Here is an 18,612-nt window from a genome sequence, read left to right on the forward strand (position 1 = left end):
TAAAATATGTGCCTGGCTGGTAAAAAATTTCACTTAGCAGCCAGCCTGGCTGGTAAGTGAAAAAGTTAGATTTTGAACCTTGGTTTCCAGCGACTTTTTAGACAACCAAACAGATGTATTTTAGCAGTCCATCGTTGTGTTTCCACCAGCTTTTTAGGCAAACAAACATGGATGTATTGTAGCAACCTGTCAGTGTGTTTGCAGTGGCTTTTTAAGCAGCCAAATATGGGTGTTTTGTAGCGACCTGTCAGTGTGTTTCCAGCGGTTTTTTTAGACACCAAACATATGTGTTTTGTAGCAACCTGTCAGTGTGTTTCCAATGGCTTTTTAGGCAGCCAAATGTGGGTGTTTTGTAGCCACCTGTCAGTGTGTTTCCAGACGCTTTTTAGACAGCCAGACGTGGGTGTTTTGTAGCAGCACATCGATGCATTTCCATCAGCTTTCTAGGTTCCAAATGCGGGTGTTTTGAAGCGACCCGTCGCGTGTGTTTCTGGAGTCTTTTTAGGCACCAAATGGGTGTTTTATAGCTACCCATTGGTGTGTTTCCAGCTGCTTCTTAGGCTCAGCGCATGCATGTTTTGTAGCAACCTGCCAGGGTATTTCCATTGGTTTATTAGACAGTAGTGACCTGTTGGTGTGTTTCTATCGGCTTTTTGGGCTCCAAACATCTGTGTTCTGTAGCAACCTACCAGCGGGTATAATGCTGAAAAGGGTTTTCATTTTACCAGACATTCCTGCTTTTCCGTCGGGAATTGAGCCGCCAAAACAGGTATTTTAAGTGTAAACATGATGTTTTCCTAACCATAACCAGGGGGTTTTTGTGACTAAACCTAACCACAAATTAACCACAACATTGTTGAAATATAAACTTTAAACGTATCAGCTACATAATAACAGGCAAGTGTAACATATCTGTGGTTAGCAGAAACATCCAACAGTGCCAACATGATTTGTGGTGATTGGTTTGAAATTTGAACACATACAACTGCATGACAACGGGACAAACTTCACGTGCTGGTAAAGACCATGTAATGTGATCAAAAGCTCCATAACAACCACGAAACACAACAAGAATTTGGCTTACAGTGTGAAGGTTACATCAACATAAATAAAGATCTTAGACAAAATATTTTAGTATTTTCATGCAGGCCATATTGAGAGCTGAAGAAGAAACAAACGTGGCTGTGATCGGATGTTTTGATCATGCATCATGCTTCCAGTAAGCCCCTGTGTGATGTCCTTGTTTTACCAAAGATCTTTATTTGTTTATCTTTATCACCATCGGCCTTATCAGGAGCCAGGGAGGAGGAGGAGGAGGGACGAGAGAGGAAGACGAAAACTCCAGAGGAGAGGAAGAGAGGAGAGACGGAGAGGTGCTGTCGACAAGCCCTCCAAACAAACACCATCCCCCACAGAGAGACGCCCTGGCCTCTGGCTCCTTCTCCTCTCCACATCCTCTTTTTCTTTCACTCTGTCCTGCTTCCTGATTCTCTCCATTCATTCTTAAATTCATCTTCTGTGCCGCTTCTTGCTCTTTCATATATATCTGAATATTTCCCTTTGTCTACCTCCATCTCGACACATCTCACTCTGTCTCTCAATAACTAGAACAGCTGAAGCTATAATAACATTTCACCGATCCATCAAGCACAGCCAGCTTTGATCAATAAGCACTTTGAGTCCACTCCACAGCACCGCACTGAACTTAAAATGTCTCCCCTCTGTCTCTGTCAGTACTTATCTCTCTGCTGACAAAGCTGTATTAGACTCATGGGTGGATGACTATTACAATAGATTTCACAATGCATTTCAGCGCTGCGTTGTGTGTGAGCGTCCTGTAAATGAAATACACAGAGGTGATCTATAGCAACGGCTCATGTTATTTACTATTTCAATTCATCTTTAAGGATCTAAAGAAGCTGTAAATTGTGTGTCGGCTGAAACAATGTGACCGTGAATGTATCACTGTGTAGGTATTTAACGCGGCTGTTGCTGCCCTCTTCCTTTTTCAATTTAAAGATGTCAACCACATGTGAATTAAAAACACATGTGCCGTCCAAACACGTGCCGCATTTCAGGAGTTCATTCTGTCTCAAATCACATGTAACAGTTTCCATGTAACAAAGTGAAAGAGGGGTTTTCCACACAAGAAATTTTATTTCATTCACTTGAAATCAAATCAATGTTTTTCAGATGTGAATCTCAATTTCTCATAGAAAAAGAAAACTGGTTCACAAGAGGGGAAGAAATCTTATTTTCCAATGAAAAATGGGGAATTTCGTGTTCCAAAAAGCTCATGCGCTTTGATGTCATGTGGGGTTTCACATGCATAATCTTTTTTGCAAGAGCAGGAATTTGCCAACACTGTGGTAACAACAGAATAATGCTGAGTCATGCTTTGAAATCTGGGACAAAGTGAGGTTGTGGAAATGAAATTCAGGGGACTCAAACCCACGGCACTGACTTTGCCCACTGTCTTTCCAGTTCATACAAGAGGGAAGTCTAATGCTGAGTTTCACTTACCTTGGAAATCAGAGGTCGGAGCTGGGAGTGACGTCACACCCGAGTTGACTGCGTTTGAGTAATATAAGATGGAAAGACTTTGTTGGCGATACCAGTTCAAGCCAGTATTAGCATCACAGATAATGTCATGGCATTTTGTGCATACAAACACTGTCGCAACATGTCCGCAGATAGAAGTTGGACAGGACTGTTTATTGAGACACAAATTAGACAGAAGTGCGAATAAAAGATACATAGCTACAGCTTTCAATGCTTTTGATGTGTGGAGCAGCCATCTTGGATTTTGAGGTTGAGTTTGGTGAGGTTCCTTTGACTTTCCAAGTCGGAATTCAACATCAGGGGAAGTTCCAGTTGAAACTTAGGACTGGGGACTCGGATATTCTGGCTTCCCAGTGCAAATGGAGGGCATCATTAGCATAGCAACACCCAACCTTCTCAACAAGTAGACAGGTTATTCCCTTAGTGTGGATATAAGTCATCGCAGCTAAACCAAAGAGCAATTTTCTTTCTCTGACTGTTTAATCTGAAAGATATTTAGAGGTCTTAAGAAGTAAAAGTATCCGGTTTAAGAAACAAGTGTTTACATATACACAGCTCTGGAGAATGGTCTAAATGCTGTCAATATGCTAACATGCTCACAATCATGCACAGTTAAGTCAAGCTACGGTTAAAGCTCAGCTAGGCCATTTAATTGGACTACTGTCCTTGTCCCAGTGTGCAAGAAGGGCAGGAAATTCATTTATTGGCCAAAGTCTGTCCAACTCTACTGTGATATGTGGCAATATGCCCCCTTTCAACTTGTTAGTATTGGACCTTTTTTCCAGTTGAGCTATTATGTCACAGACCAAACAATTGACAAACAAGCTAGCTACTGTTAGCTGTAATACCACGAGTGGCCACTGGGAAAAAATTGGTTGCAAGGCTGAGTTGCGATCGTGGGAGCCTGAGTAGCCTAGATCGGACAAACCAAACACTGACTCTAGATAGGGACATTTGTGTTTTGGCAGTGGTCACCTTAGTTAGCATCCCCTTCGCAAAGATAGCGTCAAAAAACACTGATTATTTTATCAGAGAAAAATGTGAGCACACATTGGCAGGTGCTAGCAGTCCATCTCTGACTAGCCAAAGAGCATAGGTGGAAAACTGATTTGTAATGCGAAACTGCTTCATTCAGTGTTTTTATTGGTTTTAATCACCTGGTCCGTTTGTTTTAGAGAGGAGGAGACCTCTGCAAATAATTTGGCTCATGGTAAAAACCTACCAATCATCTGGATCAGAAATAAGGTGAGCAAACATTAGTGGGTGCTGGGCTAGTGACATGTACCCCGGTCTCACTCCAAAGTCATCAAAATTGGGGCAGTTACTTGCAGTGTTAGACAAAGACAAAAAAAAAAGGTGTCATTTAACATAGGCATGATACACAGCTGGTAAACCTTATACTTTACCGGCGCTTGGCAGCATCAGGAAGAAACGCAACGGCACAAGAACAAAAGTTAAAACCGCAAAAGTCCAGCTGTGGTGGGCTGGATGGTGAATGGGTCCAACAAGCACAGACTTTCACCCGATGATTTGTAATGTGAAACTGCCTTTTCAGTGTTTCACTTTTTTTAATCACCCGGTCCGTTTCTTTTTGGAGAGGAAGAGGTCTTTGTGGATAAGTCAGCTCCTAGTTAAAAAAAACCTCCTGAACAATGAACACTGAAGGAATTGGAACCGGGAGAAGTTTCAGCTGGTTGCAATCAGCATTCCTCACCACTAGATGGCACTAAATCTGACACACTGCTTCTTCAATGTCTGAGATAAAATGTCCAGAATCTGACCCTCACCACAAACTCCTTATATTTGTCTTTCAGTTCATACTACATAGAAGTCTTCATCCAGTTGCAACCTCATATCACAGGTTAGAGTGGAGTTCAACCGAAGTGATTTTCCTCCTTCCACTTGGTTCATTTGAAGGATATTTTTGAGGTTGAAGAGGTAAATGTAGTAAACAAAATTTTGCACTAGTTGGGAACCACTGTTTTAGCCGATATGGTTACCATGGAGTTAACAGAGAGGCTTGGATTGTTAAAAAACAACTAAACAACCGTAATGTTTACTTGTGTAATATCCTCCAGCCTGTCCTGCTCTCTGCTCAGTGCCGGCTGCACAGAGCAGGGCTGATGTAATATTTATAGCCTGTTGTGTGCATCTAAATTCACATCTAAATATCATTAGGCAGGAAATAACATGTACAGTATCACCTGTTATGGAGATTGAATCAGATCTCGATGGGGGAGAGAGGAGGGAGAGGAATGCTCTTTAGCTGCGTGTTGTGTTTGTCTCTGAATCTCATTCACCACTGAAACTAAAACTCAAATCCCATCAGAACTTTGTTTCCTGTCTCCTGGCAGCCAACTCCTCCTTAAAAAACAGTCTTTGTGGCTTCAGTTTGGCAGTTTAGTTTCAATAAGCAGCGATGGTTTCACCATTCTGTGTACAAAGCTTCCTGAGGAGAACTTTAAATCCTGCGGTTTTCATGTGGCCTAGACTTCAAACCACAAAAATGCACGAATGCATATTCCTGAGCTGATTTACGTGGGGTTTTTTATGCTCATTTTAATGTACAAGGCTCCTGCAGAGGTAGTGCCACTTCCTGCTGCCTGGCTGCGATCACTGCCTGTCATAAGTAGAAGGTTAGAGACATGAGATGAAGTAAACAAAGCGAGGTTCTTTGAGTTTGTCCGGGCAGAAAAAGAAAAACATGTCAGGACTTTTCGTGCCAGGGCAGGTTTTTATGAATGGAAGTTTTTTTTTTTCTAACTTTCCCTCTCCCTCTTTTTGTGAATGAAAAACAACTGGAAAATCCAGTATAAAAGCCCGGGACATGATTGGCTGCTGCGGCGCAAGCTCCTCCCACGGTTGCTAGGAGCCTGTCTACCAGGCTTCTGATTGGCTCACGCGGAGAACCGAGACTTCATTCATAAGTCAGTGTATTCAACCGGACAAAGGCAAGAAATTCGAGCCCTTGAAAGAGGAAATGAACCAATCACGAGCCTCGTCTGGCCCGAGCGAGAAAAGCAAGTCGACTTATTCTCCTTAAATTAGTCTGTAACAAACATGACAGCACAGCTGGCGCCCAAAAGTCAACACACTTTAATATAAAGGTGTTTAAACTCCCTCTAAATACATGTGTTGGTTATTTTCCGTCGAAGTTTGGTTATGTTGCTGTGACTCCACATCTGTTTCCCGTCACAGTTTGAGCCAAAGAAGCCTGGCAATCCGGGCAGACGTGGCAAAAAGCCCGAGAAACAGGCTTTTAAATATCGCTCATAACTCATGCAAGCTTTGACATGTTTTTAAAACAGAACACACCACAAATAAACCAAATTAACCTTCATCATTACGCACAAAATGCGTAAAAAGCGCTTTTTCGTGCGTAAAACTAACTCTACCTGAACTTCTAGGTGACGTGACGGGCTGTCTGTCACACTCACAAAAACAAGAGATTTGTAAAGAGGGCAGCAGCCCGCTGGGTAATCACTCGCCATCACTTCCCCTCGGCATTTTTTGTGAATGGAGCTCATTATGCATGCAGCCTCCACGCAGCTCCATTCACAAGCAGCGCTCCCTCCTCTCCCTGCAGGCTGCGTGGATCTCACTCAACTCAGCCTAAATGACCACAAACGGTTAACGGATGGATTATAAGATGGATGGATATTTGGACCAGCAAGTGCCTTACACTTTAGCAAATGTACGTACTCTTTCTGTTACTTCAGAGCCTGTTTTTTAAAGCCTGTTTTTAATGACGCGGCTACCGGGCTTTATCTCTCTGTGTCTCCGTCCGTCTCGCGTCTGCTTGCACGAGTTTTGGCTGAAGCAGCTGCGATAGAAAACTACTTCTCACCCCGTTTAAACCTTTATAAAATCCTCCAAACTTAAGCATAGCAAGCATTGCATTTAGTGGTGTTTGTCAGCGGGTTTGTTCAGTGGGATATTTAGCGTGTCAGTGTGTGCCAAATGGTCACTTTCTTCAGACGCAAACAGCGCGTTTGTTTTTCCCACTTTGCCTCCACTGCTGAGAAATGTGTTGTTTTCTGAGGAGCTGCGTGTTCACCTCAGCTCAATAGAAATGATTATTAGTGATGTTGTTATTTTTTGTGAAACGCATCCAAGTGTTGGCTTCACTTTACGCACGCCACATTAAACATTTTGACACTGATGTGCCCTGCTGGACTCTGTTTCTCACTCCTCTGTTCACATCTATGGGTTTTGCAGAAGTCGCATGGCAATGGGCCCCTAAATAGACTGTTGATGGCAGCGAAAAGGAAATACATGGACACAGAATTACCCCCTCAGGAATCTGAAGGTAAAGTAGTGGAAGTCCACAATTTTTGGCCTCTGGTCTCTTTACATGACGCATGTTGACATCATGGTTTTAAACAACCCCAAGGCAGAATCAGTCTGAGGCTTAGTTAGTGCCTTTAAATATCAGGAGGAAAAGACAAATGTTGGTGGTGGCTTGTCATCCTGCAGCGAGCTGATTATTCACGCTTTTCTTTTTTATCTTTCTGTTCAGACCTCTTCCAGGATTTAAGCCAACTCCAGGAGACATGGCTCACAGAAGGTGAGATTTGCCCACAGGCTGTTTTTCCTCTTAATTTGTACTTTCCTGTGATGTTTCCTTCATTAATGACAGTCATGGGGTTTGATGATGTGTCTGCCTGGAAAGATTTGAGGACACTGAAGCCTTAAAATGACTATTCCTTTCTGTTTTATTAAGCTCTTTGCTGCTTTCCACTGTCACAAATTCAGCGAGGACACACTGGGTTTTCTGTCAGTCCAACAGTGCTGAAACAGACTCTCATTAATTCACTTTTATTTAAACACTTTCCTAAAACTTTGCTGAAAAAGATGACCTCTTTACTTTAGCTGCTGTCCCAAACTGTCTGATGCAACACACATGCTCATAAACCATGCAACACCACAAAAAAAAAGAGAGGCCTGAGAGAACACAGACGGGACATTATTAGCTTTGAGCATGTCCTATTTTGGCCATGTTGGCATGTAGCATGCGTGCCAGCCAGCGGCCAACGCAAACAAACAGGCTATTTGGCTTGTGTCACTCAAAGGCACATAGCGATGAAATGAGGCCCGGCCAGAGGCAATTGTCAGCCAGTAGACTTAATAAGTGCACTGATGATGTGAGCCCTAATAGAGTAATTATACAGCATGTCAGGAGAGGGGAAAACAACACAAGCCGTGAGTCATTGTGTCTGTTTTTGGAGCCCAGCGACAGTGGCAGGACAGTGGGGTCCAAATGTGCTTAAAGCTGCAAGTAAAAATGAGAACTGCACCACGAGGTGTGAATTTTGTTGTGTCAGTTGCTTTGATGTGCTTTGATGTGAAGGTTTAAAGGGAAGTGCTGCTTTTTTTTGGACATTTAATGTGACCCACATCAACCAGATAAATCCTGTTTAAAGTTGCTTGTTGCCGTGTGGATGTTTGAGCGTCTCTGTGCAGAATGAGGCATTGTTTTTACTCTTATCTGCTGAAGGGAGAAAAAATATCTGTGCACTTAAACCTGCAAAGAGATTTGTCTGTTTCAATCGTAAACGTCACTGCCGTATAGTTCCAGGCCTTTTTTATGTTGGCGTAAATCCAGCCATTAGATGGCACTAGAGGGCAGAGTCAAATGTCAGCTTAAGAGGAGGAGTTCATTAAAATGTAACAGCGCCAACTTTGTTGTGAGGTCACGAAATACTTCGCCACATGTGGACAAAGAATTCTTGTCACCATATCACTGATTCGTTCCATTACGCCATTTTTAAAATGTCATTGTCGTCTGCTACAGTCAAATCTTGCTTGAACTACACTAAACTGACCCCACGATCTCTGGTGGTACTGCCCCATTTTTTTTCCGTATCTGTAAGCTCTCAGAAACATGCACAAATGAGGAATAAGTAAATGCAGAGTACGTATCAGTCATTGAGCATAAATGAGCCCTAAGTGTGAGTTAATGTGATTTTGTGACATCACAACTAGTGTTGAATCCAATCACAGCCCAGTGAGCGACTTTTCTGTGTAGTAGAGGACATCTTGCACTTTGAGGTGAATTTGTAGACGCAATTTTTTTGTTTTGGGTGGAAAAACCAAATCAAACATGAGTAATTATTTTGAGCTGAGTATTTGTTAAATGTCTAGAGGCAGTCTTTTAACCAGTGGTTCCCAACTGGTCCAGCCACGGGGACCAGATTTCTCCTTAATCATTAGTTGAAGGTCCACACAGTTTGACATATTGTGTGTCATACATGTGTTTAACCATGTCGTCGAGCTAGTTTACTCACTCTGCAGAAGGACATGGAACTCAAAATTAAAAGCTCTGTGCTGGAAATTCACTGTACTTCAAAATAAAGTGTGTTTTATACAAACTTGACAGTTTCGCGAGTCGCTTGCGGTCCATTCAGAATGGACCTGCGACCCACCAGTTGGGAACCACTGGTTTAAAAGATCTGTACGCGAGATTCAGAACAGTAACAGCCTGTAAAAGCAAACTTTGTAAAGATATAGTGGAGTAATGCGTGTTAGCGCCTGTGAGTCCCTATGTGTGTGTGTCCCACTTGCTAACTGTGGTTACTGCTGATATTAGGACGGCATCATCATGGAATCATTGCTCTGGCCTTCTTGTTTCCCCCTGGTTAACACCGTCAGCTCCGTCAACACTGTTGCTGTTGTTAGTGCTGTTTAGTGGGTTAGCACTGTTAGCTGTTAGCCACCGACTTGGCTACATGTTGACAGCCATGTGAAAACAATCCTGCTCCATAGGTTTAGATTTGTGTGTATGCAGGGGAAACGTCCCTCTGCAATATTTAGGATATATAACTTCGTCCCCCACCCCCTTTTTAAAAACATGAAAGTAGCAGACTTTTATTTTGACAAAATAAAAAATGTTTCCACCATGAATTGGTGCATAAAACTTGTTTGATGCTCAGAATTTTCTGACGGAGTACCCCAAACTCTCTGTTTAGTGTGTGTGTGTGTGTGTGTGTGTGTGTGTGTGTGTGTGTGTCCCAGAGTGCTTAAATGAAACTTACACCCTTGATCCTGACTTACTCTGAATCATAGATGCACTCTGAATGTTGCGTACAGCTCGGTTGAGTAACGGCAGATTGTATATTCTATGTAAATGCTTCTGTTATGAATCAAGTTTGCAGTTTCTGGGTGGTGATAAAGCAGAACTGAAAAAGCAGTTTCTCATATGTGTTAGAATTATTAAGTCACTTTAAAATGAAAATGAGAGGAGTCCTGGTGTTGACTGTGAGTCACAGTAAACAGCAGATCAGATCAGACGAGGGGAAACGGGGCAGTTCCAGTCAGAGACACTGTGGAAGCGCTCGCGTCTGTCTTGATCCAGACATTTAAATAGAGCCCACTCCCGGCCTGCCTCTGTTTATGGGAAACAATGAAGGATCCACGTCAGCTTTCTCACCTTTTCTCATGCAGCGTCAAAAACCAGCAAGTTCACTTCACACCAGCGTCTCACACACACAAAGAGCCAGGGCCCATAAAACTGCAACAATGGGTGTTGCTTTAAAGTCAGAGCCTATTTGTATTCACAGATTTCACTGTAAAGGCCACCCTTAAAGGTTCGGAGTTTCGCACCTATCCTGCAGTGGTATACAGTCTTTAGGATGATTCTTGTTTAATTTGCCCATCAGCTTCTGATATTTTAACCCCCAGCTCACGACAACGGAGACAGAATTCAGTTTGTGTTGCTTTAAACTTTGAGAAAACTTAATCAGAAACACTGGTTACTGCGAATAACAGAAATCATTGTGATCAGTTTCACTGGAAGTAGTTTCAACCAAAGAAAGGGTTCCTGTAAAAACTGCTGACGAGTCCTGTGAATGATTTGATTTAACCGACTTGTTCCCAAAGTCTATATTTAGTATGATCAGGGAAAATTCCACAACGTTTGTACTGATTGTTCTTAAGTCTTGAAATCTGGAACAGACATAATTTGGATTAGTGGCGAACAGGACATTTTAGATGACATGAAAGCTCTTTTTATCAGAAGTCAAAGTTTGGAAAACGGTGGAGAAATGCTAACATTGTGCTTATTAAATGTCTTCTATATGAATTTTTTTTAAAACTGTATGTGTGCATGTTTTTGTTATTCAGCTTGTAATGGGTTCACAGATACGAAATACTTGATTGTGCAGCCATTTTCCTTTCATACTCAAGTGAGCAGCCAGGTCTCACAGAAATACATGAAATGGACACAACCTACATGACAGTGGGCACCAAATGTGTTAAAATTACACACTGGCAACACAAAACAAAGGCAAGGCAAAGTCAGTGAGGTTTTTTTTTTTACACAGTGGACACATGAATTAAGTATAAAAGAATGAGAGAGTCTATGTAGGGCAGCTGGAAGGGGAAGCGAATGGGTCAAAAAAACGTGGACTTTTAATAGGGAGAACGTTGTTTGTGTCCTGTGGGAAACTAAAAGTCATTGTGATGAAGGAATTTTCATATAGAGTTGAGCCAAATACTTGCAAGAAACGAGTATCCTGAGTAAATGTGTCTACTGTATATGTACGTGAGAAAAATCATAGCTGCGAGACTGCTCTGTAAATAGTTTTCTAATCCATCAATATAGCAACTTGTGATCAACCTGTGTCAATTTCAGACTATAAAAACAAATTCTGAATCGGCCCCACCTGCTTTTATTTAAACCCCACCCATTCAGAGTGCAGATACAGATAATTTAGTTTGTTTTAAAATTTGATCAAATAAGCGTCCATGATCTAATGTGCACCGGTTTAGTGTCCTTAGCACAAAAAATCTGAGAGCCAATGCTAATGGTTTGCTTTCCTTCAACATAACCCGACTGCGACTGTTTGTAATAGACTTTGCATTGGCATCTTTCTGTGTTGCCAGCATGTAATTTTACTACTATGTAATGCCTTTTTGTCCATTTCACGCATCTCTGGGAGACTGTGTTGTAATGAAAGGTAAAGAAAAAGTAAGTGTAACTAAGTGTAGTATGTAGCACCAGTTTGAGGTTTATTTTATTATTATTATTATTATTTATTATTATTATTGTTTTTAATTTGGATCTGTGCTCAGGCGAGCCCAGAGAACACTTTTACCGAAGAAAAATTCAACATTTTTTTGGCACAAATGGGTTAAAATAGCAAGCACACCGTTTCTGGAAAGAGAGTTTGCTGTAAATTTTTAAAAATCAAATGATGTAATTTGTCATTAAAGTACCACACACCATTCACCACCGTTGTATTGAGATGACATCAGAAGTCACAGAGACTGACAGGGTTCCTACAGATCCTTAAAAAAATCTTTTAAGACATTGAATTCATTAATCTTAATTCAAGGTTTTAACTGGGATTAAAATGTCTTAAATTAATCTCTTAAAAATCTTAAAAAATGCTGAGTGGGACATGGGAAGTAAGATTTTATTAATTGTTTTTTTCTGGCGTTGCATTTTAAAATCTTAAAATATTTGGTAACAACTATTTTTCTTAAATGATTTACTGAATGTCTTTTAATGTCACGCATCAGGAGTCATGTCGAATAAGATAAGATAAGATAAGGAAAGAAGAAATAAGAAAAGATAAAGAAAGGAAAGGAAAGAAGAAATGAAATAAGATAAGATAAGAAAAAACAAGGTAAGATAAAATAAGGAAAGAACAGGAAAGGAAAGAAGAAATGTGATGATATAAGATTAGCTAATAAGAAATAAGGTAAGATAAAATAAGCGAAGGAAAGAAGAAATTAGATAAAATAAAATAAGATAAGTCTTAATCCCACACCGAAGAAATTCACAGATAACAGCAGCTCAAGATTCAGAAGCAGCAATAAAAAGCAAAAAGTGACAGAGTTCAAAGGGATTATACAGATACTGTGTGTCCGTGATTAATAGCTGCACTACCTGTGACTAAAGCCTGGATGACGTTGAAGAGGAAATTCAGCAAAAACTGTGTGTTGACCCAAGATTCAACTTTCAGTTTTGGTTACTGTAAAACACGTCTTAAATTTAATTCTGATTAACATTTTAAAAAGTCTTAAATCTAACTTGCATTGAGCTGTAGAAACCCTTGACAGATATTAAAACCTGAGCAGATAAACCCAAAACCATCAGCATGACTGAGTATGTTTTTCTGTAGTTTTGGTGAGCTGCTTTTCAACGGAGACATTATTTTACGTACATTTTGGGTGGTAACTTATTGTCGAGTCACAGAGACAAAAAGCAGGACAGAAAGATGGAAGTGTAACTTTATCAAAGTGTTATTTAACCCTAAGTACTGGCTTGTTTTCAGCTTCCCCGGCTAAGACCTCTCCTTTCCTGTTGCATTAATTAAAGACCTTATCATGACTGATTGCAGTTGTGAGGGATTCACCAAGATTGTAAAAGCTGGGTAGCTGCAGGGAGGTTTTTTTTTTCCCCTGCCAAAGGAGAGCGGAAGCAAGAGAGAGACAGAAAGGGTGAAGCGCTGAATGGCAAGAGTTCAGGAGCTTGTCACATCTTGTCTCACTCTGGCCTTTAGGTTTATGTGGCTGAGGCGGCTTGGCTCCGCCCAGGATCTCCCACTGAGAGAAAAAAAAAAAGTCATTCAAGGTGCCTGGAAGCATCGGGGGGAACGAACATGCGTCTGTGCTCGTATAAACACACTTTCCTTCTTGTGCTGACTTGCATCTCAAAGCCCCTGATGAGGTGTTCCTGGAAACAAATCAGATACACATGCACACACACACACACACACACACACAGGAAGGTGCACAGACACAAGCGCACACACTCCGGGGTTACGATAATGTCTGATGCTCATCATCCATGTGTCTTTTCTCCTGCCTCTTTACGAGGTCCAGCATGTTCCGTTTTGGACATGTTGAAACTAGTGGATATGATTGATTGCTGGATCTGCAGAACTAAATATCAGCCCCTGCTCTGTCTCATGCAGCAGCTTCATTTCTGCCCCCCCGAGGGCGACAGACTGAAAAGTTAAAAGGGGGTAATATTATTATGGTATAGTAGGCCACAGGATGCGGCATTGTATAAGAAATCAATGTCATTTATCTGAACATGCTCCAAAATGCCATCATCCGGTTTCCTCTGCACAGGAAGGAGGAGTGTGACGACAAGAAAGTGGATTTGGATTTCTTATTTCCTCTTTTTGTCCTCTCGCTCTCTCTGTCTCTGGAGTTTTGGTCTCTGTGTTGTGCATCATTGTCTGTAAACCGTAATGGTGGATGAAGTGAGAGGGAAGAGGCTGCTGAGGTTGAACGCTGGGTCTGATTTAGGTTGTGGGGTGAGGTCACAGTCACGTCCCTTCAGCAGCAAAGGAAGTATTCAGAGCTTTTACTCAAGTAAGTACTAGTGCTAATCCTGATATAAAAATACTCCTGCACTGACATTGTTATTTAAGTAAAAGTATGCAAGTATAATCAGGAAAATGTACTATTAGAGACAGTTGTCCAAAAAAAATCTAAGATATCTTTTCCTCTTACCTGTAGTGCTAGTGCAGAGTGTTGGAGATATCGGCTGTAGAGATGTCTGCCTTCTCTCCAATATAATGGAACTAGATGGCACTCAGCTTGTGGTGCTCAAAGCGCCAAAAAATATGTTTAAAAAACTCAACAGCAATGTCTCTTTTCAGAAATGATGATCAGGTTACTCAAGATAATCCGCAGACCTTGTTGTGAGCAGTTTCATGTAGGAACTATTTTCTTTCTACCAAACTACACCCACCAAATGTATCACCTGCTCTCACTCCCAGGTCATCAAATACTGACGCTTTGGGCATCTAAAAGTGACGCACAGGGCACCCTTTAGCATCTCTATGTAAGGAACAGCACTTTGATAAATGTGGTTGATGTTGTGGAACAACTGCGTTTAGGTTTAGGCAACAAAACTACTTGGTTTATTTTGGAGAAAAAGATTGTTTTGGGTTAAAATAAGCGTATTTGTTTTGTATTGTAAAGTGTTGTCAATGCCTTAGGACTGTACGGAAATCACGTAACATTACGTTAAAACAACGGTGACCTCTGGTTTCACGCAGGACACAAACTGTAGTCTCCTGGGTGAAAGTCTGGTTCCGTTTGACCCATCCACCTCCACTCCCTCCCGCCCTACGCAGACTCAGTTGCTCTCAGTATCAAGTATTGCACAAAGTGGTTTACACTAGATTTAGTTGAAAGCCTGGTGCGTCTCGTAAAGGCACTAAAGGTATCTATATCACATGTCAGTGGGCATGACAAAGCATCAACGTCAGACCTGGGAATGAGAACGAGCTGAACTGTATCACCATGTAGACGTAAGCATGCCTCTACTGTTGGCTCACCTAGCACCACTAGGCCATGTCTCTTTAGTGATAGCTTGTGTGTGTGTGTGTGTGTGTGTGTGTGTGCGTATATGTATATTTACGTATCTCTATGTGGGGTGGGAGGGTTGGGTTTTCTCTTTTCTTTTTGTTTTCTGTTTTGGATCTTTGTTGTTTTTAACCACTGTGAGGCACTTTGTGTTACTGTTGTATGAAAAGTGCCATATAAATAAAGTTGATTTGATTTGATTTGAGCTAGTTAAGGTTAAAGTTCAGCCAAAGAGGACGCCTTTAAAGTTTATATCTCGTGCTTTCACAACCTCTCGCCCATGAGTAGATGCACACTCCCTTCTGCGCAGTGATACAGTTGACAGTTGTAGTTTGGTAGGTAGAAAATAGTTCCTACAAGAAACTGCTCATAAAGGTGCTGACACACCAAACGGACATCAAAGAACTAGCGGCGACGAAAGCCAACTGTTGTGTCTTCTATGACGCCTCACGTCGTCCTGTGTCAGTTGCATTTGAACACACTACAAGGACTACATGCGACGGCCAAGTGGCACGTACGTTCTGCGCATGCGTGAGAGAGAGCGGAGTGAGAGAGTGGTACATCCTGTCAGCCGAGGGGTTTCCTGCTGCTTCTTCCCACTTTAACCTGAATAACAAACCAGGGCTCGGTGCTCCGGCTGGATCCAAACGGAGAGCTGGGGCTAACTGGGAGGCTAGCAGAGGCTAACTGGCTGTGCTTCCCTCCCGTCATGCTGCGGCTAACGTTCTGCTAGCCGCTCTCAGCTGGCGCCGGTTTGTTATTCAGGTTAAAGTGGGAAGAAGCAGCGGATCTGTCGGGCAGCTGAGTGAAGTGGAGCCTGAGGAGGAAGCACCGGTTAGCCCGGTTTCACTACAGGCAGATTCACTCGCTACAGGAGCGAGGAAATAAAACCTGAACAGCCAATCAGAGTGATCTCTCTCACCGATAAGCTCCGCCGCCGATTCGACGTGCTCAAACGACCGAAAAGCCGCCAACGGTGCAGGACACACCGCAAAAACTAGGCCGACAGACACTCAGCGACGGCCCAACTTTGGTCGACGGCCGACCGTCGACTTGGTGTGTCAGGGCCTTAAGAAGGTCTGTGGATTATCTTGAGAAACCAGGTCATGATTTCTGGAAAGAGACATTGCTGTTGAGTTTTTCAAATGTATTTTTTTTTGGCACCACAAGCTCAGTACCAACACTGGTTGCCAATTAATTTTCTGTCGATTGACTCATTTTTTTCAGCTGTACATTTTCATATGTTCTGTTTGAAAAAAATCTGATATGTTGAGCAACTAATGCAGTCAGGTGATTGTGGTGAAGGTAAAAGTAGTATTTCCCTCTGAAATGTAGTCAAATAGAAAGTAGCATTATAAGAAAATACTCAACTAAAAAAACCACAAATTTGTAATTAAGTATAGCACTCGAGTAAATTACGTTCCACCACTCATGTAAATGTGTAATTTTAAGGAAAAAATACACATACATATACAAGGAAATACCATTGTTATGTACCTTTGTCCATATTTAGTGAGCCAGTGGTGCTAAAGTACTCCCAACATGGTACCACTTTGTTTTGTAGCCCATTACGCCCCTGATTGAGTGCATGATATTTAATGATAGCCATCAACTTTTCCCTACCAGTTAGCTTGTACCATGACGTAAGTGTGAGGCCCAAGCAATGGAAAACACTTCAAAAAAAACTTGTGTAGCTGGAGTGGAGCCAGATTAAAAGGTTGGTTCTGCTCTATGTTTAGAGTTTGATCATTACTTCAGGGATGGTTGAATAAAATACCAGTGTGCTCATGGTTAAGTGGGTGAATTTGACCTCCTCACCCCTCGTAGGGTGTTGGCAGTCAAACAATTTGGGCTTTTCTAATCTGCTTGTGTGACTCAACGTCCAAATCTCCAAAAGGACAATTGTGAATGGGTTTGGATTCCTAAATAAAACCTGTACAATAGTGTTTGTCGAGCTCTGCTGCACCTGGGCCTGGCATCACTGATCATGCTTTTTTTCAGTTAGATCCTAAATGAGATTCATTATCAGAGCGTCTCATCAGGGCCACTGAAACTGTACACCACTGCCAGTAATTATAGATCAGATCGCACATACCATATCATTGCATTGACTCGTCAAATGATTGTAGGCTGCCTGCGACACTTACTTTGATGCATCACAGTGTTGCAGCCAATATGATAAAGGTCGATAAATGAGCTATTTCTTAACAGGAAAAGTGGTGTGATCAAATCTTAGTGTGACGTTAGAAAGCACACTAAATCACCGCTGAGCTAAGAGGCTTTAACCTTAACATGCTCTCGTTTCACTTCCCCAATTCCTCTCTTGATTTTAGTCTGGTTTGCTTGTTCTCTATCCGCCTCTGGTTTGACTGTGAGAGCGATTCCTCATCTACGCAGCTGATGAAATCCAGACTGCCTTTAAAATGTGAGACAGTGACGGTCCCCAAGACTTTGGGAAAAGGTGAATCTGAAAAGCTGGTTTGTCACACAGCTTGTTTAGCCAGAAGAGCCAGTCTGTCTGCATTTCTACAAAGAAACGGGTTAACAGCTGGTTGCAAAAACTTGATCGTTGGTTTACAAATGTCTGACTAGTTTGTGGAGTCGTGGAAGTATTTACATGTCTTCAATCAATCTAGTAGCCAAAATAAGTGTTGCCGTTATCACGGATATTTTACATTTGTATGTTTCATATGTAGCAGTTATGTTGAAACTTTATGTTTCTTTACGTTTGAAATTCCAACTTTTTGTTGAGACAGTACTGTGGTAATGTGTGGTTACGGTTAGGCACAAAACCACTTGGTTCTTGTTAGGAAAAGATCATGTGTTGGCTTAAAATATCTGCCTTTGTCGCCACAACCACAGATGGAAATGTCACGACGTGTTATTAAAATATACCCACTCTTCACAAATATTGAATAGTGATCGGCTGCTTGGCACCCAGGTCTCAAACGATCCCTTCCTCCCCCCGATGACAAAGTCTGCTTGTATGCATGTGATCAGAACTACATCACTTTACAAACAGTGATGTGATATGTAGGAAACATATCTATGGTTTACAGAGACGTACAATGCCAACATTTTCTTCTGGCGACTGGGCAGCTTGGATAGGATGTATTAATAGAGGTGGAAGCCAACTACTTGACCTATCTACCTATACTGACTGAAGTGACTTTGCCCTCTTTGTGTCGATTTAGGGTGCTTTCACATCTGCCCTGATTGATTCGATTCAATCAAACTCAAGTTCGTTTGCCCCCTAAGTGCAGTTCGTTTGGGCAGGTGTGAACACAGCAATCACACTTGGGTGTGCACTGAAACAACCGTTAGTTACAAACGAACTCTGATGCGGTTTGTTTGTGGTGAGAATGTGTTCCGACCTTGATCTGAACCAACTGCAGTCACATGACACATTGTCATATAGCAATATAGTCCACGATGAGCAGTGCTAGAATCAACCTGCGTAGTTGTCCCTCCATTGTGACATTTTGGTTTACTTCCTGGATTTTTCCCACATGGAAATTCTGACTAATCAAGAGCAGCTTTCTCATGTAAGACATTTGAATTGGTCTGATTTTAAATGCTGCCCTGAGAAAAGGAACCAACTCTAGGCAATTATACAACTTTGTAATAAAATTCGTCCCTGATTCAGACCAAAGGAGACGACTCTAGGTCTGAAAGCAGCCTCACAGACAATGATTTTGTAATGAATTGTGAAATAAAATG

At 41.8% G+C, this 18,612-nt stretch overlaps 1 protein-coding gene across 2 annotated transcripts in view; it reads left to right on the forward strand.

The window, feature by feature from the left end:
- Nucleotides 1-6,070: 6,070 nt before the first annotated feature.
- Nucleotides 6,071-18,612, forward strand: part of etv4 (ETS variant transcription factor 4) — a 54,823-nt gene continuing 42,281 nt past the window's right edge. The window contains exons 1-3 of one of the 2 annotated variants that reach the window (XM_049564445.1): nucleotides 6,071-6,256; nucleotides 6,781-6,871; nucleotides 7,082-7,129. In XM_049564445.1, the coding sequence (XP_049420402.1) occupies nucleotides 6,200-6,256; nucleotides 6,781-6,871; nucleotides 7,082-7,129 (196 nt within the window). In that variant the 5' untranslated portion in view covers nucleotides 6,071-6,199. The remainder of the gene's footprint in view (nucleotides 6,257-6,780; nucleotides 6,872-7,081; nucleotides 7,130-18,612) is intronic. The other variant, XM_049564444.1, reaches the window with a different exon arrangement.

The sequence above is a fragment of the Epinephelus fuscoguttatus genome, linkage group LG20, assembly GCF_011397635.1.
Source record: "Epinephelus fuscoguttatus linkage group LG20, E.fuscoguttatus.final_Chr_v1".
Lineage (NCBI taxonomy): Eukaryota > Metazoa > Chordata > Actinopteri > Perciformes > Serranidae > Epinephelus > Epinephelus fuscoguttatus.